Source organism: Ictalurus furcatus, chromosome 2 (genome assembly GCF_023375685.1).
Source record: "Ictalurus furcatus strain D&B chromosome 2, Billie_1.0, whole genome shotgun sequence".
NCBI lineage: Eukaryota > Metazoa > Chordata > Actinopteri > Siluriformes > Ictaluridae > Ictalurus > Ictalurus furcatus.
Window position 1 is genome coordinate 19871098 of NC_071256.1, and position 21387 is coordinate 19892484.

General features: G+C 39.8%; 1 protein-coding gene across 1 annotated transcript in view; it reads left to right on the forward strand.

The window, feature by feature from the left end:
* The window catches only part of LOC128624630 (ephrin type-A receptor 7-like), a 122514-nt gene that overhangs the window by 85681 nt on the left and 15446 nt on the right, over positions 1-21387 (forward strand). The window contains exons 5-8 of the mRNA XM_053652325.1: positions 2667-3005; positions 13922-14046; positions 16030-16315; positions 17254-17362. Of these exons, the coding sequence (XP_053508300.1) occupies positions 2667-3005; positions 13922-14046; positions 16030-16315; positions 17254-17362 (859 nt within the window). The remainder of the gene's footprint in view (positions 1-2666; positions 3006-13921; positions 14047-16029; positions 16316-17253; positions 17363-21387) is intronic.

The window sequence follows — 21387 nt, forward strand, 5'->3', positions numbered from 1 at the left end:
ACCCTTATAAACCTTATCCATCACATTAACCACTTTTGTCTCTGTGTGTGTGTGTGTGTGTGTGTGTTTCACTATCAGCTACACAATCCCATTGATTACCTTTTTAATTTTGTTTATGGCTGGAGCACGGCGCTCATGGCTGAGAGCTTATCACACTTATCATACGCCGAGGAGACAAAAGTGAGAGAAAGAGAAAAGAAAGCTGCTGTGGCTTTTTACAGGTTGAATGGGTTTCTCTGGCTTTCAGCTGAATGAGGGATCGGTGATTAATTTTATAGCGTCGTAATTGCACTTTTAATTACAATATTGATTAGTGCTGCGTTTACATCGCTGGCATGGCTTGTGATAGCATTTATAGAGGTGCAATTACTGCGTAAATTACATTATTGATTGCGTAATTACCATCATCAGGACCGGCCGCGAATGTAGGCTGAGAATGTAGAGCTGTGAGAATTCTGAGGGACGAAGGATTTCAGACAGTGGAATTACAAAAATACAAAAGAAACAACAATAACAACAGAGCTTCAGATATGTGAGTATATGAATAAATAAAAAACTGTGCACAATCCAACCTGATTATAAATGCACCGTGTTAATGCGATGGTCAAGTGCGACTAAGTGAACTTTAATTACGCCGAGTTGCAGCATCAGGAACTGAGTATATTTGTGCTGTATTTTATTTACACTCTCCTACATTGTTGCTAATCATGTAGGCGAAACTTGAAGACTAGAACTCCTTCTAGTTTTCTTTTCTTATCAGAAAGAGTTAGAACAGCGTCTTCATTAATATCAGAAGCACGAACACCTCCACAGAGCTGTAGAGCATCTCCATAGAGTATCATTTTTACTGTCAGCCAATCAGAGACATGCTGGCTTTTCATTGGCTAGCTCTACATGTTTGAACGTGAATTGGTATCACTTGCTGATATCGGTGCACGATATATTCCACATGAGCTGAGCTAAACGATAGCCAGAAAGTTCAGACTGTTTGGATTTTTTTTGTCCAGAAAAATAAGATTATTCTGAATTTTCTTTTCTTTTTTTTTTTCAGAAAAATGTGCCTCAGTGGCTGATTTTAGGGTACCGTATGCTAACTTGCCCAGCAGTGTCTTTCTTCTCGAATAAATTGTAGTGCAGGTATTGCTATAAGACAAATCCATTGAGGGAACTCTTAAAGGTTCAATGTAGAACAAAGTATTTCCCTTTCAGAAAGAGCTCAAAGATCCTTTTTTTAGGAGGTTAAGAACACTTAAAGACTCTTCAGAAGCCTTTTGGCTAATTGTGTACTAAGTACCAAGACAGTTTAGACGAAGAAGATAATGAGCAATTATTTTGGAGTTTGTACCACAAACTTCTTAGAAAACTTCTTAGTTCTTCAAGGGTTCTTTAAGGGTAATGTTACTTTTTCCTTTTTATTATTATTATTATTATTATTATTATTACATGAAAATGAGATGCTAGTCTTATTGAATATTTCCTGATTAAAAGAAACCAGCAAAATATACAATTAGCGATGAAACGGTTACCGGTTTCATGATAAACCATGATATTCCCCGATGGTTAGTATTACCATGTCACATTTAATTATCATTAAAACCATGCACGATTATCGTGATTTGTAAAACTCATGATAAATGCTGTCCACACTCAGCCAGTATGAGTCTCACGCAGGTGCAGCCTGCAACATTGTTTTTTGAGTGTGAAAGCGGACGCCACAAGTAAAAACTGAACGCGTCTGCTCAGTTCAGCCGAATTAGTCAGAATGAGCCGAATGAGTCCGAGTCGCAGCACAGATCAGCAGGAGTCAGATTTCATATATCACGTGACGAAAGTGAGGCGAGATAGCAGAAGATTTGATTTAATATAAACGAGTTTCATTGTACTATTTTGTTATTGTTGTGTTTTTCATTAAGAATAATAATGAACCCATCATTCAAGCAATTGCTGCCTCCGAATTGCCGCTAATTCGAAAGCAAAAGTGAAACGCGTGTGGACGCACGAGCATTCATAAGCTATTTAAAAGTGAGGGGGAAAAGAAGGAAAAGCACCAACGAAGCACCAAAACCTCCTTTCACATAAACTTCCTTCTGGCAAGCTATGCAGACAGGGTTTCCATCTTCTATTAAGTTTCCCTCAGCATCTTTAAAAAATCCAAAATATGACCACACTTGGGATTTAGTCCTCTTGGAAGGTTGGAAATTCTCCCGAGCGCCGTCGCTGCCTTCCGCCATGTTCTCTGACTGATCTAAATGATCGCAACAAGCCTAGTGACAACCATCCATCACTTTATAGTCAGATATAAAACCTGTTTAAATGATCTCAGTGTGTGTATCAGTACTTTTTTGTAAATTTTCAGCATATTTTAACAATACCATGATAATACTGATAACTGTGATAGTTTTTGTCACGATAATCATGATATGAAGTTTTCATACCGTTACATATCTATATACAATGTGTTTTATTATTATTATTATTATTGTTATTATTGTTATTATTATTGATTTTTTTTTATTACTTTTATTATGTCGTCTGTGCATTCCTTACTGAATCATTTCAGTTCACACCAAACATGTTCACGATTATAATAGAAATCTAGTTACTTCAATTTATCCCCCCCCATATTAACTTTTACAGTATTTCTTTGTTTCTTTTGTCCTCTTTAGGACCGCCCTCTCCTCCACGAGACTTGCTCTACACCCTCAAACAGTCCACCCTCATTCTGGAATGGGCCACTCCGACGGACACGGGCGGTCGTGGTGACGTGAGCTACAGTGTGGCATGTCAGCGTTGCGTCTCTGGCCTGCGGGAACACTGCGAGCCGTGTGGCGCTAACGTAGGCTTCGTGCCTCAGCAGAGCGGCCTGAGCGGGTGTACGGTCACTGTGCTCAACCTGCTGCCCAATGCCAACTACACCTTTAGTGTGGAGGCCAGGAACGGCGTCTCTGAGCTGCTGCCCAACAAACGCTTCTATGCCCAGGTCAACATCTCCACCAGCCTGCCAGGTAACGGCAAAAATTATTCAACAGATAATTAGCTTCTCTGTTATTGACTGGCTCTAGATTTTAAAACCAGTGTTACTGTTAGAGCAGCTCGGTTTAACTTCATCTCATTACCAGCACTGGATATCCAAAGTCACAAATATCCTGTATATCATAAATGGATCTGTTAGCTGTATAAACAGTATTTATGTAAATAGTCAGTAGGGATCCTCTTGTTGGGAGAAGAGTTAAGATATGGAGCAAAGAAAACAGTGACTGATCACATTTTTGTTTCAGGTTATTTTCTGAGCCTATGAGCTCAAAATAATAACTAAACTAATAATAACTCATCTCCATCACATGAAAGTGTGAAAAAAGGTAGATCTTCCATTTTCATGGAGCGGAAAAATGCAGGATTTCTTTTCTATTTTTAGTAAAATTGTTGAGTGGGTCATATTGACCTGAAATATTTCAAACGTTCCATTTAAGGTAAAACTGTGGTCTAATTATACACATTAAAATGTTCCTTTGTAATATTTCTTTAGTTAAATGTACAAAAAAAAAACTCCATCTCGAGTTTCTCACTTCATTCGCAAACTATTATACTCTGTAAACATTGATTTAGTTCCTTATTCAAAAAGTTAATGAGCTTGAATTACACATTATTACCTCTGACAAAAAAAGACTTTCAAAAAGTGATTGTCTCTGACGTCTATTACTGAACATCTGTACACAATCAGGGGGGAAAAGGTTGAATTAAGGAGTGTTGAATTATAAAAGAATTATGTACCTTATTGTGCAGTTTCAAGCTGCATATAAATAAACAAACCAGTAAATAATTAACGAAAAGTAAATAGTTGCGTATGCATAAATGTACATATAACTTTTTTTTTTCTTTTCAACAGAAGCATTTCATTCGGATTGACGCTTTGACATAATGGGTTATTCAAAGATTGTGGCAAGTTAGTTCATGTTAAAATAGTTAAATGTCACTAAATAGTAACAGCGCTTAAAATATTAAGAAAAAAAATCCAGTGTCAATGTCTGGTTTTAAACTTTACTGGCGATTGAATGTGATCTTCCTAACCAAGAGTATCGAAGTAAACTGAATTTTTGCCACAAATTATTCCATTAAGAACATTTTTGTGTATAAACTATAGAACCTTTTTTTTTTTTTTTTTTTTTTTAAGAAATAAGCTTTAATACATAATCACATACAATGTGGATTTCATTTAAAATTCCTGTTAAATTTCTAATTAATTCCTGCAGAGTCAAATGAAAGCCATTTCTTTCTTTCTTTCTTTCATTTATTTTATTTAATGTTGTCCCGTAAATTAAAAAAAAAAATTTTTTTTAATTTATTTTTGTTGCAATTGGTGTCACAAAAGTGTATCTTTTGTAGGTTGTTTTTTTTTTTTTTTTTTTTTACATAATCTTCATTTTTGTTCGCTGCAAGATTTCCCGAGCATAACGAGCGTCCGGATTCCTCCATAAAAAAATGTTGTTTCACTTCTAAGTTACGTCGTTCATTTGACTTGCCCTCAAACAACAAAGTTTATGCTCGAAGTCGGCACAGTTGGGATAAAAGTATATAAAAAAAAAATCAATCATTGATTACCAATAATTATTGTGGTTTTAGATGTCTTGAATGTAGGTAAAAATAGCCCGAGCTTTCGCTCTGAAGACTGGCTTTAATCAGACGCATGAATCCTGACCTCCTTAGTGTTAAAGTGCTTCATTAAACCGCGCTCGTCGTTCAGCCGAATTGCTTTACGAAGCGAGAAAACCGTTTTCATGTCCTCGTGTCTTTCTTCACTTTCTTCTATTAAACATGGCGAGGTGTTGAGCATGCTCAATGAGAAAGCCATATACACACTCTGTCTGCTCTATTAGATTAGAATTAAGATGAAAGTGATAATGTAAGAGCACTCAGTGGGAATGTAGTCCTCTTTCTGTCGGTGTAATCAGTGATGTGCTTTACTGCTAGAAAATGGTAAAGCCGAAAGGATGGAGATGAATTTTAATGACGTGTGCTCTCCTGGGGAAGCTCCGGGCTTTGTCGATTACCATCTCATCTCTCATTGGCAGTAAAAAAAAAAAAAAAAATCTATTATTTTAGCAGGTATCCTATTTGAGGATTGTCCAGAAGGCAACCAGGAAACATGTATACTTGTGCGTACAAGCTTCATACATGAAACGTTTTTCATTTATACGACGGGGACATCTGGGACCGTTCCGTATAATTTAATTCATAATATATACTGTATTTCATTTATAGTCTAGTAGATAATTAAGTGTATTTGTTATGTTCAACAACATTACAGAGTGAATAATTCACCCCCAGAGTGCGCAGTCTTTACTTTTGTAGATTGAGTCTAGCTATTTTATTTTATATCATTGTGTGTGAATGTTCATGGTTGTAATTTATGATTGGGATCGATGATGTTTGTTATTACACACATGGTTATAAGCCTCAAGGTTTAGCCCTAAACTAGCTTTTTAAAATTCTATAATCCTTCATTTGTTATTTGTGTTACTGAGCAGTTATACTGTAACCAAGTATCTGTGGGATATGTGGGCGGAGCTAGACACAGTGCAAATCAGTGATTGGTCAGTCGCAGTGGTGACAATTGTCCTGATGAATGTTGGCTTTTCTACCGGACGGTAAAACACAGCGATCTTTCAGTAATGTAGTTAGTAGCTTAGTCTATTAAAGTAATTTTTTTTCTTTTTTTTTCTAATCACAAAAATCACAATTTTATCATAAAATCCCATTTTTCATATGCGTGTTTATTATATTTACGCACAGTAAGTTTTTCTTGTTGCTGATATTTAGCCTGAATTTACATTTCTTACCCTGTGATCTTTCACATTAATCCAAAATGGCTTCCTATTCACTACACATGCTCACTACATAGGATATAAACGTAACCGCTTTCTACACCATAATGTAGTGCACCACAGTTAGAACAGCCACAGAAAATGTACAAAGCATTGCGTTTTTATGTTTCGTTGTATTTTAATATAGGTTTAATGAACGTGTGCACTTTCTGTACATTCAGAAAGGTTAAAGTATTTGCACCCTCGCCTGCTTTCAGTGTGTGTGTTGTGCTAGCCCTGTCAACCAGGCATGTGGCGAAAACGTTAACATAAAATCAGCCCTTTCATCTTGCAGATTTTAAATTTCATTGACACCTCTAAAGAAACTCATCCTACGTTAAGAACTTTCAGAAAACAACGCCAGGAGCTGGACCGTGTGCATCGTCTTTTCCAGGTTTTTCTCTGCATCATGTTCGAGATATTTTCGCTATTTGCACTCTGAGACCATAAAACCTTTTGCCGAATTAGGCCTTTCACCTGTCCCAATCAGAACACAGGGATGCTAACACTTTAAACCTGCGACTTCCTGAGATTTAAACTGATCATGTAGCAGATTAAACAGAATATGTATGTATGTATATACATTTACATTTACATTTATTCATTTAGCAGATGCTTTTATCCAAAGCGACTTTCAAATGAGAAAATACAAGCAAAGCGATATATCAAGCAGAGAACAGTACAAGTAGTGCTACCATACAAGATCCATTAATTGAGTTCCAGAAGAAGCAAAAGTGTGTGTGTGTGTGTGTGTGTGTGTGTATATATATATATATATATATATATATATATATATATATATATATATATATATATATATATATATATATATAAAATCACACACACATATACGTGTGTGTGTGCGTGTGTGTAGTAGAGGAGAAATTGAGTACAGATTTATATTTACATGTTTATGTCTCCATGAAATGCTAACAGCCTTGTTAAGGACACCGCAGCAAAGTAGTAAAGCTATAGAAGCCTAGAGAGGCTGATTTTTCCTTCACACACCGCCACTGAGGCAATAAACACACTGGGACTCATTTCTCAAACTGGATATGAATGCATTTTTTTTTAACAAATTGTCTTTCATTTATCAGATTTTAGTAAAGTTGTGTATAATTGTTTTCATAGGCCACTGAACAACAAAATTTATTCCAGATTTACAATATGATGGTAACTCTGATTCATTCCATACTCATTTGTGTATGTTGATGAATGATAATCAGCCGTAAAACGCAAAGCACGTTCACACCGCAGCTCATTTGCATTTGGAGATTCCCATAAAATGCCATAAAAGGTAAAGCTAACAGAGCTTGTGACAGAGAGTGCGAAATGCTTTCTCAGAGACGAGAAGTAAATAGTTATGTTGACATACAGTGGGGGAAATAAGTATTGACTGTGTCAACATTTTTTTTCAGTAAATATATTTCCAATGAGGTTATTCACATGAAATTTTCACCAGACTTTGGTATTAACTCAAGAAATCCGCACATATAAAGAAATTATAACATTAAAGTCCATAAATAAAGTTATGTGTAATAAAGAGGAATGACACGGGGGAAAAAAGTATTGAACACACTAACTGAAATTTATTTAATATTTAGTGGAGAAGCCTTTGTTTGTAATGACAGCTTCGAGATGCTTCCTGTATGAAGAAATTAATCAGCCGCAGTATTCAGGTGTGATTTTGGCCCATTCTTCTAAACATATTGTCTTTAAATCTTGTTCAACTGGATTCAAGTCAAGTGATTGACTGGGCCATTCTAACACCTTGATTTGTTCCCTCTGAAACCAATTGAGAGCATTTATTTATAATCTTTTGAAGTCTGAGAATCAAGAGTATGAGTTCTTTCCTCTGGAGCAGGGTTCATGCTCAGGTCTGGGAAATTCTGCCATGTGTGTGGGTGTGTCTATGTGTTTGTGTGAGTGGGTGTGTTCAGTTGTGTTAAGCGATGAGGACATCAACAAGGAGAATGTGACATTTCTCTATCTTCAGAGGCTTTAGCCTGAGGGCTTTAGATGCTCCTGGTGCTCTCGGCAGTCTCAACATGGCCATAGAGAGGGAGGGAGGGTTAGAGCGAGCGAGCGAGAGAGAGAGAGAGGGTGAGAGAGAGAGAGAGAGAGAGAGAGAGAGAGAGAGAGAGAAGATGCGATGGACAAAATGACATATATATAATAAAAAGGGAGCCTGGGTGAGGGTACAGATGTGTAGCAGATGTTCAGGTTTCAGGATTTATGTGTATAATTATTAATTACTGATTGATTTAGTTAGACTATTGATTAGTCTAGTCTTGTCTAATCTTCTTGTCTCTTCTGGCCTTTTTTTCTCCTCCCTTCTCTCTTTTAAAAAAAAATATATTTTCTCTTCCCATATCTGGTCTCGCCTTGTCTCATCGTTTCTTCTCTCATTTGGTCTTGTCATCTCATCTTGAGTCATCTAATTTCTTTTCTTTTCTGATCTCTCTCAGGTCTGGTTTTGTCTGGCTCATTTCTTTACTTTTTTTAATCTTATCTCTTTTTCTTCTTGTCTGATCTCATCTAATCTTTTCTTTGCTCTCATTTGCTCTCATTCTTTCTTGTCTCTTCTCAGCTGGTTTGGTTCTGTCTTTCCTTATCTTTTTGGTCTCATTCGGTCTGGTCTAATGTGTTTCTTTTCATTTCTCCTCTTGTCTGGTCTAGTCTCTGTCTTGTATCTACTTCTCTTTCCATGTCATCTTTTCTCCTCATCATCTCTTATTTATCTCTTTTTCTTTTCATCTTATTTCATGCTCTCATTTCTACTCATTTTGTTGTCGTCTAGCTCCTTATTCTTCCTCTCAGTGTCTCGCCTCTTCTGGTTATTTTGCTTTTCTCACTTCTCCCCTCAGCCCTTTATCTAGCTTCCTCTCCTCTCTAGCTCTCTCCTCTCAGTCACAGATTGACTCATCTCGTCTCATTGATTACTTGTTTTCCCTGCTCGCGCTCTCTCTCCCCAGTGTGTAAATCTCTCTAATTGGTTACATCACAGAGTGACCGACAATTTGCAAAAATTCAGTCTTTTAATAAATCACTTTGAAACACACACACTTGTTGATGCTGTGTGTGTGTGTGTGTGTGTGTGTGTGTGTGTGGGTGAGCCAAGACTAGAGATGCTGAAGCAGTGGGAGATGCTGAACCTTTTCATGTGTATGAAAAGAGGGGAAAAAAGCATGTTAGTACAGTTCCTCCTCCTCTCCTGCTGAGGTCTTCATTATCCAGAAGTGTGTGTGTTGTTGGGGTGTATGTGTGTGTCTGTGTGTGTGTGTGTGTGTGTGTCTGTGTGTGTGTGTGTGTGTGTGTATGCACACTCAGTCTGCAGGTGTTTAGGAAGGAAATGAAGGCGCCTCATCACCGCAGCTCTCCTTTGCCCAGAAGACACACACATTCACACTCTCTCTCTTTCTCTCTCTCTCACACAGACACACACACACACACACACACACACACACACACAGTACTTGCAAACACCACACACTCAATAAATTCCTTCTTCACCTGTCCATGTAGCTTCAGATTCCTGTTCTTGACTGGCAAGAGTGGAATATTTATGGGTGTGTTCCTAATAAAGTGGCCAGTGAGTGTATATCAGTAAATGAATACATTAATTTTAATGAAGGGTTCCAGTAATTCTAATACAGATAAGACAAGAGTCACATCTTCATTCCACTCTCTCTTCTAGGAAGAAGAGGCGAAAGAGGTTCATATTCATTTTCTGTTCTTTTCCATTTCTGCCTCCTCCAATGGTGGGTGTTTGTGTGTCAGTGTGTGTAATAACATCCCATAGATAGAAATATATTACTTTCACGCCTCGTGCCGTGCGTCTCTCCTCTTTTCCATTCCCTTCATCTAATCATAAAAGTCATGATATAAATGATAATAGCTCCTGTATCGGCCCAGCCAGCTGCTGAGCATTCTGGGTAATGCACCCCATTTGTATGTTTATTTCTTTTTTATTTATTTAATTCTCCTGAGCATGAAGGCTGATTGCCAGGGTGTGTGTGTGTGTGTGTGTGTGTGTGTGTGTGTGTGTGTGTGTGTGTGTGTACGGTCATTGAAAGCCTGATAGTGCAGATTAAACAGCATGTAGATGGAACTTCCTGCCAGATAGCGCTCCCCCATCGGGCTGCCTGATACACGCAGATTAAAGCAGGCCGAGCATGCGCTGCCAGATATAGACCCAGTGCCAGACTGCAGCCTTTTATTTTCTCATTCACACACACACACACACACATACACACACACTACGATGGCAAGGTGAAAGGAGAATAATCAGGTTTGTCCTGTAGTCTAGTCTTGTTTCCTAGTCTGTTCTCATCCCCTAGTCTAGTTCTGTCCTCTAGTCTAGATCTAGTCCTATTCCCTAGTCTAGATCCCTTAGCTAGTCAAGTCCCCTAGTCAAGTCCCCTGGTCTAATCCATTCTCTAGTCCCAGTCCCATAGTTTAGTTTGTTCTCAAGTGCATTCACTATTCTAATCCCAGTCATGGACCCTAATCTAGTCTGTACCTTGGCTAGTTCCTCCATAAATCTAGTTCTGTCCCCTACTGCACTTCTATCCCCTAGTCTAATCCATAATTTAGTCTAGTCCATCCACAGTCTAATTTGTCCTCTAATCTAGTCCCATTCCATAGTCTAGTTTATTACCTAGTATAGTTCCATTACCTACTCTAATCTGATCCCTAGTAAAGTCTAGCTCCAAGTCTATTCTGTGCCCTAGTCTAGTCCCCATCCTCTGGTCTAGTCGCATCTCCTAGTCTAGTCCGCTAATCTATTCTGTCCCATTTCCCATTTCCTTCTTTAATCTGACCTCCAGACTAGTCCAGTTCCTAGTCTAGTCTGTCCCCTAGTCCAGTTAGACACCTTCTGTAGTCCCATTCTCTCTTTTTATCCCCTAGTCTAGTACCGTTCTCCAGTCTAATCCGTACCATAGTCTGTGCATCATGTAATGCGCATCTAACTATTCCCGTGTATCCATGGTGTCCTCCATCCAGCAGACACATCTACAGGTCTACCATCACCAAAACAGACCCCCACTGCAGCTTCCGCAACTGCGCACCAGCGGAGTCATTCTGGCTCTGCACTACAATCCAGTGCCAGTCCAGAGGCTTCAAATGTAGACTCATTATATCGATCGCCTTGGGAACCTGTGGTTAAATATGCATTGAGTATGTTTGTGTGTGTGTGTGTGTGTGTGTGTGTGTGTGCGCTTAACTCTCTGAGGGGTCAGAATAATACTGCAGTGTGGTCCTGAGCACTTTAACATTCAGCCTGCAGTGTGAGGAAAATGGAGGTCCACTCACCAATAGTTCAATTCCATCCCACCTTCTGTGGCCCCTCGTTCAGTCGGGGTCAGACCATCAGTTGTGTGTGTTTGTGTATGTGTGTGTGTGTGTGTGTGTGTGTGTGTGTGTGTGTGCTACCTGTGTTTGCATTTGTCTGGAGGAGATTTTTGTCAGATTGAGTTATAGCAGACGGCTGACTCGCAGCCCGCAGCGCTGCATACATTATTCAACACCGAGCAAACGAGAATCAACAGTGAAAGACAGAGAGGAGGGGGACTATGGATATGTGAATTCTGGCCACACCCTCTGTCCTCTTCCCTAATTGGCCTAATGGCCTAATATTCCTAATGTAGCTAGCAAATCATAGCAAATTAGTTCATGATTTAAATCTGCATTGTCCTCACTGATTTATTTAACAGCAGCCCAACCCTGTTATGTACAGCCGTGACGAGCATCACTATCATTAGCTAAGGTAATTAGATAGCTGTCTTAGTCTGCGATGCTGTGGCTAAATGTTTTAGGGTACCACATAGTCATCCTGTAATCTTGGACATGTTTGGTCCACAGCTATGGAGAGCGTTTAGTGACTGGGCATATAGCTCATATAGTACATAGCTCTACCCCAAATCAGTTTTATACAGTACTAAAATAGTCTAGTCCCTTGTACCCCCAGTCTAGTTTATGCCTAAACTATCTATCCCCTAAACCCAATCCTTAGATGAGTCTATCCCTAATCAAGCCTGTTCCCTAGAACCCAATCAGGTCCACTAGTCTAGCCTGTCCGAGTCTAGCCCAACACTTAATCTAATCCCCTATTCCCCTTGTCCATATTATGCCCAGGCTAGCCTGTCCCCATGGTCCATCTGGGCACCATTCTGTCCCCAATCTATCTTGTTTCTCTTTTCCCCTAATCTATTCTGTCCGCACTCTAGCCCATCCCTTTGTCTAGTCACTTAGTCATCCATAGTATGTCTTGACCCCTAGTTCCCTAGTCTAGCCTGTCTCCTAGTCAAATCCCCTAGTCTAGTTATCTTATCTAGTCACTTAATCTTTTCTGTCCTCAATCTACTGCTAGTCCCCTAGTTTAGTTCATCCCCAGTCTAGCTTGACCACTAGTTCTCTAGTCTAAGCTGTCTCCTAGTCTAGTCTGTATGCAATGTAGCTCTTCGCCTAGTCCTCAAGTCTGCCTCAACCCCTAGTCTAGTCCCATTGGTCCCCTAGTCTAATCCATCCTCAAACTAGCCTGTTTTCTAATCTAATCCTGTAGTCCCGTAGTATAGTCTGTCCCTAGCTCATCCCCTTGTCTAGTGCCTTTAGGCCCTGGTCTAGTCCCTAGTCCCCTATTCTAATCCATCTCCAATCTAACTCACCCACTAATCCCATTATCTAGTCCCAATAGTCTGTTGGTCTAGTTTCTTTGTCCCCTAATCTATTCTGTCCTCAGTCATCTTGTAGCTCTATTTAGCTTGTCTCCTAATTCCCTAGTCTAGTCCTAGAGTCTAGTCTCCTTACACTAGTCCCCTAGTCTATTCCTCTTGTCCCTGAGTGTGATTTCAGCATCTTCTTCCTCCTTGAAATGTGTTGTGTTTTTTTTGGGAAGTGCACCACTGCATATTATCATCTTCACGGCTGATTGATCTGTGTGTGTGTGTGTGTGTGTGTGTGTGTGTGTGTGTGTGTGTGCGTGCGTGTGCCTGTGTGCGTGTGTGTAAGATAGTGTGTAGAAGCCCCTCCTCTCCTGCTGCTCTGATTAAGAGATGATTAGTGAGGCACTGCGCTTGATGGCTGTCACTCAAAATCTCCCGCCGAGGTTTTACATCTCCATCAGCGCTGAAACAACACGAAACGTCATGTAGCATCTCTTACTGAAATCTCTCTCTCTCTGACTCTCTCTCTGTCTCTGTGTGTCTCTCTCTCTCGGTCTCGTGCTGATCCACTGACGAACCAAAACACAGAACAGCTCGTTGGAACTTTTTCTTTCTATGACACATGAATACACACTCCTCACTTATTCAACTTGCTCTAATGAAGCTGTATTTCAGGAGGATGATCAAACGGAATGCAGAGCTGCTCTCGTCTCCTCTCGTGTCTTCTTCTTTTCTGAGATTTTCTCTCTCGTCCATTTGATGTTTTTGAAGCTTCAGAACAAAGAGGCGATGAATTATTCATCTCGGTATTCAGACAATAATATCACATAAATTCCACATTTTAATTACAAAGTACAAGAAAAGACAGATTACAGTAATTACAACACAGTTAATGTGATGTCATTACAAATATACCGCGACTGCACATGAACCGTAGATACACAAATACGAGCCCTAGATAGGGACAGAGTGTGCACTAGGGAAGTGTGTACTCTCTTAAGCAGTAAGTAAGTGTACTTCATATGTACTTATAAATTCACTCTGCTACAACAGCTTCTTTGGTACAACTTCATGGTACTTTTAATAAATAACAAAAAAAATTATTGCCATTAAATTTTGAGAACTGGTATTTTATTAATTTTCTAAATGATATAAATTATAAGTGCAAGAAATAATCAAATTATATTGGCCCATTATTAACTGTCGGTTAACAGCTATAGTATTGTAGCTTTTCTTTAATAAATAGATACATTTACATGACCAGAAGAGGGGGAAAAAAAACTACCCTCAATAGGGACCAATAAGAAATGTCCATCAAAGGTCCACCTACCAAACTCCTGACCAATCAAACTAATTAATCTCTCTCTCTTTCTCTCTCTCTCTCTCTCTCTCTAGCTTCCTCCCAGGTGAGTGAGTTGCGGGCGGAGAAGATTGAGCAGCGCAGCATGACTCTGGCGTGGAGAGAGTCCGCTAACCCCAACAGCAGCCGAACAGAATATGAGATCAAATACTACGAGAAGGTACAAATACCACGTCTGTCACACAAATCATGTACGAGTGTGATCTAGCTGAGCTACAGGGACATGAAAATGTGGTTCAATGTTGAAACTTGTGTTAGATGCTGTTTCTGTTTCTATAGATTTGTGTTTTGGGGTCAAATTTATAAACACATTTTTGCTGAAGGCAAATTCCTTCATTTCAAATCCAGAACTTTCTCAGTGCTTCTGTGTTAGTAATCGATTAAGGGGGCGGGACTAAGTATGAGTGATGTCACTAAACACAACTTTGGACAAATCAAGTCTAAAATTGAACAGTGACGCTGTGATGTCTGGGAAATTTTAGATGCAGGACCTGCATGCTAAGATAGATAGGTAGATAACTTGGCTAATATCAGTGGTTAGAAGATGGAGGTTGCTATGGCAATGCTACATTTTTAAAAGATTTATCTGAGAATACGAGGATGTAAATCTGAAATCCCACTAACAATCTAGCAATCTTGGGCAGTTAGGAATGGCACTAGGCCATGGGGTCATTTCCAAATCTGCATATTCATGCATATTCATAGATCTTGGTGCTTTGAATGAGTGTAAAGTGTTGCTTAACCATTTTCTTAGGTTTTAAAAATTTCAAAAGAATTTATCCTACGTTAGTCATTTTAAGGGTCTAAAATGTTCCGCTGTACATTAGAGCTTCTAGACATGTAATAACTGTAGAATTTAAAAGGAACCTTATAAGAAATGTCGAACATCTGGCTGCACTCTTTTTATAGGTTTTACGATTGTGCCTCTGTGGGAAAGGTTTTTTGTAGTACCTTATATTAGTTTTTCTTTATCAGAAAGGGTTCCAAGTATAACTTTTTCAGGGGGCTAATTATACAATGAACCCTTAAAGAACCCTTGAACAACCATTTGTGTACTACATTACACAAAATTACGCTAAATTGTGCTACATTATGCAGAATTAGCTCCGCCCCCTGACTTTAAAAGCCAACTCACAGGGCATTTGCAGTTTTGAAAGAGGGGGCGGGGTTAAGCAGAGGGGGAGGGGACGGATTAAGTGCTTTCATTGCAGTTGCGATTCACCTGACAGGCAGCAGAGGGTGCTAAACATCATGTTCTGCTCAATTAAATAACATTGTAGCGTAATGTAATGTAGCGTAACTCGATTTGATTTGAATAATTCAGAGCAGGAAGGAAAAGCAGGAAGTGTGTTTTGAATTTAAGCAAATTAAATAACACACACACACACACACACACACACACACACACCCCAGGCTGGATTTATTGCCTGCGTCCTTCAAGGCTGGTGTGTGAAAGTCACTGACGTTATTATGGAGCGTGTAGCAACTCGAGGCAGGAACATTTTAATATTACATTTCAATAAAGTTTCCCTGTTCAGACACTAATACACTGCACTTGGACATGTACAGCCATTTTTCCTCAACCATATGCGAAATACGACACGTTACAGAATTTAAATTTATTAGGACGCTATTATGGACGCTTGACAGCTCATGATTCTGCTTCAGTCATTCTGCACATGGTGAACCATTCTTTATTTTTAAAACTTTTCTTTATTTTCTTCATTGTGTGAGCACCGCTTCATACACGTATCTGCAACTTGATTGTTTATTAGTAAATAAAATTCAGTTTTTTGTGGTTAATGATTGTCCAAAATAATGATCGCAAAATATGACATCACTGCTCGAGTTGGGTTGTTTTTTTCATCATCTTAGTTTAACCTTAATTAAAAATGTTAACTTCATAATATAACAAGACAGAAACTTTTCTATACTAGGCATGCAGCTAGCTATACAGCACATGAAAGCTAGCTAAACTAGCTAATGTAACTAGCAAGCTAACATTATGTAGACTGTTGTGGTGGTCATGTGATGTCAGATTTAATGTGAGATTCAGCCTTGTTCCAGAAACCAGGCATTCACACAGGAATAATGTGTGTGTGCGTGCGTGTGTGTGTGTGTTTGTGTGTATCTCTCTGTTCAGGAGCAGAAAGACCAGAGTTACTCCACAGTGAAAACAGCAGCTACCAAAATCAGTGTGAACAACCTGAAACCGGGCACCACCTATGTCTTCCTCATTCGCACATGTTCCAGCCCCGCCCCTTCCTCTCTTTCCTCCTCCCCCTCTTCCTCCTCTTCCTCATCACTCCTCTCATCGTCTTCCTCTTCACCATCATCCTCATCCTCTGTGCCTGCAGTTCCTCCCTCTCCACCTCCGCTGGACTACGGGGCCTTCAGTGCACCGCTCGAGCTGCAGACGCTCGGAGAGTGTGAGAATTTACACACTAATGCACATTAATGCACACTCTTACACACTAATGCACATTAATACACACTAATGCACACTAATACACATTAATACACAGTAATGCACAGTAATACACACTCTTACACACTCATGCACACTAATACACACTCTTACACACTAATGCACATTAATACACACTCTTACACGCTAATGCACATTAATACACACTCTTACACGCTAATGCACATTAATACACACACTTACACACCAATGCACACTAATGCACACTCTTACACACCAATGCACACTAATACTCATTAAAACACACTCTTACACACTAATACGCACTCTTACACTCTACTATGCACTAATGCACACTAATACACTCTTACACGCTAATGCACATTAATACACACTAATGCACACTAATACACTCTTACACGCTAATGCACATTAATACACACTAATGCACACTAATACACTCTTACACGCTAATGCACATTAATACACACTAATGCACACTAATCGAGTGCATACTCGATAGATACCGAATGATATGAAACATTATATCATGATAATTTTTCTAGCTGTACCGCCCAGCCCTAACACACACACGCACACACACAGTGACACATGATCTGTTCTCATTTGTTACAAATAACACACAAGGGCAAACTGAAACAAACTTCTGACACAGAGACACTCCATAAACACACACACACAGCATATGCATATGCACACACGTCAGCTCAAATATTTGCACGTACACACACATACACACACAGATATAGTGAGACAGTGAGGTCGTGGTTAGTATGCAGTGCAGCACTAGCCATTTAGCCCTGTGTAAAAGCAGTGGAGCCTGACAGACGGCCTGATGCTCTCACACACCAGCTCTCTCACACACACACACACACACACACTGCTGCATTTTAATGGCCTGTGTGTGTGTGTGTGCAGTGGCCCTGGCATCGAGTGAGCAGAGTCCGGTGGTGATCCTGGTGGTGGTGTCAGTAGCTGCTCTCATCATGCTGCTGTCTCTCGGTGTAGGACTGCTCATCTGGAGGAGGTAATAACACACCTGTAATAACTCATCTATAATAACATGCTTGTAGTAACACCAGTAATAAGGGACTGTGACACCGCACCTGTTATAACTCGCCTGTGACACCGCACCTGTTATAACTCGCCTGTGACACCGCACCTGTTATAACTCACCTGTAACACCGCACCTGTTATAACTCACCTGTAACACCGCACCTGTTATAACTCACCTGTAACACCGCACCTGTTATAACTCGCCTGTGACACCGCACCTGTTATAACTCACCTGTGACAGCCCTCCTGTTATAACTCACCTGTGACAGCGCACCTGTTAGAACTCACCTGTTATAACTCACCTGTGACAGCGCTCCTGTTATAACTCACCTGTGACAGCGCACCTGTTAGAACTCACCTGTTATAACTCACCTGTGACAGCGCTCCTGTTATAACTCACCTGTTGTAACTCACCTATTATAACTCACCTGTGACAGCGTACCTGTTATAACTCACCTGTAACACCACACCTGTTATAACTCGCCTGTGACAGCGCACCTGTTATAACTCACCTGTAACACCACACCTGTTATAACTCGCCTGTGACACCACACCTGTTATAACTCACCTGTGACAGCGCACCTGTGACACCGCACCTGTTATAACTCGCCTGTGACACCGCACCTGTTATAACTCGCCTGTGACACCGCACCTGTTAGAACTCACCTGTGACAGCGCACCTGTTAGAACTCACCTGTGACAGCGCTCCTGTTATAACTCACCTGTTATAACTCACCTGTGACAGCGCACCTGTTATAACTCACCTGTGACAGCGCTCCTGTTATAACTCACCTGTGACAGCGCTCCTGTTATAACTCACCTGTGACAGCGCACCTGTTATAACTCACCTGTGACAGCGCACCTGTTATAACTCACCTGTGACAGCGCACCTGTTATAACTCACCTGTGACAGCGCACCTGTTATAACTCACCTGTGACAGCGCTCCTGTTATAACTCACCTGTGACAGCGCACCTGTTAGAACTCACCTGTGACAGCGCTCCTGTTAGAACTCACCTGTTATAACTCACCTGTGACAGCGCACCTGTTATAACTCACCTGTGACAGCGCACCTGTTATAACTCACCTGTGACAGCGCTCCTGTTATAACTCACCTGTGACAGTGCACCTGTTATAACTCACCTGTGACAGCGCACCTGTTATAACTCACCTGTGACAGCGCTCCTGTTATAACTCACCTGTGACACCGCACCTGTTATAACTCACCTGTGACACCGCACCTGTTATAACTCACCTGTGGCACCGCACCTGTTATAACTCACCTGTGACACCGCACCTGTTATAACTCACCTGTTATAACTCACCTGTGACAGCGCTCCTGTTATAACTCACCTGTTATAACTCACCTGTGACAGTGCACCTGTTATAACTCACCCGTGACAGCGCACCTGTTATAACTCACCCGTGACAGCGCTCCTGTTATAACTCACCTGTGACAGCGCTCCTGTTATAACTCACCTGTGACAGCGCACCTGTTATAACTCACCTGTGACACCGCACCTGTTATAACTCACCTGTGACACCGCACCTGTTATAACTCACCTGTTATAACTCACCTGTGACAGCGCTCCTGTTATAACTCACCTGTGACACCGCACCTGTTATAACTCACCTGTGACACCGCACCTGTTATAACTCACCTGTTATAACTCACCTGTGACAGCGCTCCTGTTATAACTCACCTGTGACAGTGCTCCTGTTATAACTCACCTGTTATAACTCACCTGTGATGGTGAACGCACCTGTGAAATTTTAGTTAACAATAAAATGTTAGTAAATAACCAACAATAACAAAATGTTAACAATAATATTTTAATAAACTAAAATAATGAGCAACAATAAAATGTAAGAAATATAAAAAAAAATTATAATGCTATAAATAATTGCAGTAAAATAGGATTTTAAATGAGCTTTTGTTTTTTAAACATAAATCACAGCTGAATGAATCCTGAATTTTTCCTGGCCGTGCCCCACACACACACACACACACACACACGTCATAAAATGAGTGATCTCCATGCAGCAGCTCCACATTAATCAATGTGATGAGAATGGATTAGATGGAGGCAGCGTGAAATGGCTTTCATTCATTCCTGCTCTGCACGATACACACTGAAGGCTTCTCTATTGTCAATCCACACACACACACACATACACACACACACACACACACAGAGCATGTCCAGGTATGCACACGCACCTTCCACACACTTTAAGCTCCAGTGTCATATTTATAAATGTGGATTTATCAAGCGCAGATTTAAAAGGCTGCCAGGTGATGTATGATGCGTGTGTGAGCAGCTTATTAGAGTCCGGAACATACATCACGTGTGACACAGCATTGAACACAAGCACATATGCAAGCAAGCAAGCAAGCAAGCAAGCAAGCACGCACGCACACGCAAGCATGCACACACACACAGAGACAAATGCCTGATACCTCAATTATAGAAAATTTAGATGCTGGCCCTCAAGCGTGTCCAATTCCACCAGTAATACGAAGACAAAGAACCCTGTCTGATACACACACACACACACACTTTTATTTTCCACATGAAGAACTCCCGAAAATGTTATATTTATCTAAATTAAAAGAAGCTTATTTACAGTCTGATATTTTCTTTCTTACATAAATTATACATTAGATTAGTAAAAATGTGATCTGCAAATCACGAATATATATATATATATATATATATATATATATATATATATATATATATATATATATATATAATGAAACACACAATCATTAGACTTTCACATAACAGTTTGCATAACATTAAAATGTAATTTTTTAATATGAAATATTTTTTTTTAAATAAACATACTAACAAGATCCTAGGGATTTAATTTTCATTTATTTATTTTAAGTAAATGAACAAATCCCACAATTACCTCACGTTTTGTTTATAAAGTACATGAAACTTTCTTCCATTACTGAAATGAAACATGTTACATCACGTATACCTCAGCAGTAGATTTTTTAAAAATGCAATTAAATATGTCAATTATGCATCAGATTATTTGATTTTATAACTTGTACGTTACAAAAATCTATTTTATATATATATATGTGTATATTTTATATAAAAATAAAAAAAGTTTTGTGAAATCAGACTTTAACATAAGTTCAATTCAGTATCAGTTTTTTTTTAACATTTATAAAAGAATTGAAAGAAAATGCCTGATAAACATTATCAACAAAATCATAGGAAAATGTATGATTTGATTGATTGAATCTTTCAGTGCTGAAATCTAGAAGTCTAGGCCGTCCTTGTGAACATATATTAAACGTCTCTGCTCACAGGCTTCACATCTTTATCTGTAATTTGTACACATACAGAGCACACACTCTTCCTTATTTTCTTTAGGTCTAGCAGCTTTGTTTTTGCCTCGTGCGTGTCGTACCGTCTCGTGTGTGTAGTCTCGCCTGCTTGCTTCATTCCTCTGTCTCTTATGTAAACGCAGATCTCGTGGTTTTCGCACTCATTTACACGCAGAGCGAGGCCGGTTACGGTTAACATGACAGCTCTGGGCTCTGGCGTTCACGGCTTTGTAGTTCCGGGGTTATCGGGGTTCGACTCGTCCTGTCTGGATCATCCAGGAGCTCTGTGGAATACGTGTCAGACTTGGATCGTCTCGTTTCTCGCTCTTCGTGTCTCTGAGGCACATTGCCGCATGCTTGTTTATAAAGACGTGGTGTTGTTGACGGTATTAAGCCTGACGTCAGATCTGTTCCTTTGTGAACACCTCGATCTCTTGAGCTTGAACATGACCTGATTGTGGATTTAAAACGCTTTGTTCTGTCACTTTTGATGAGAGAAAATTGTCTTGTTTGTACAGTTTTTTTGCTATCAGCTTGTTAATTCAATTTCCAACTCGAGCATTCAGGCATTATTCGCCGCTTTCCCAGCCTGGAAATATTTATCTCCTGACTTGTATTGTTTTAGTTCTCAGCTTTCCAAAAAGCCGG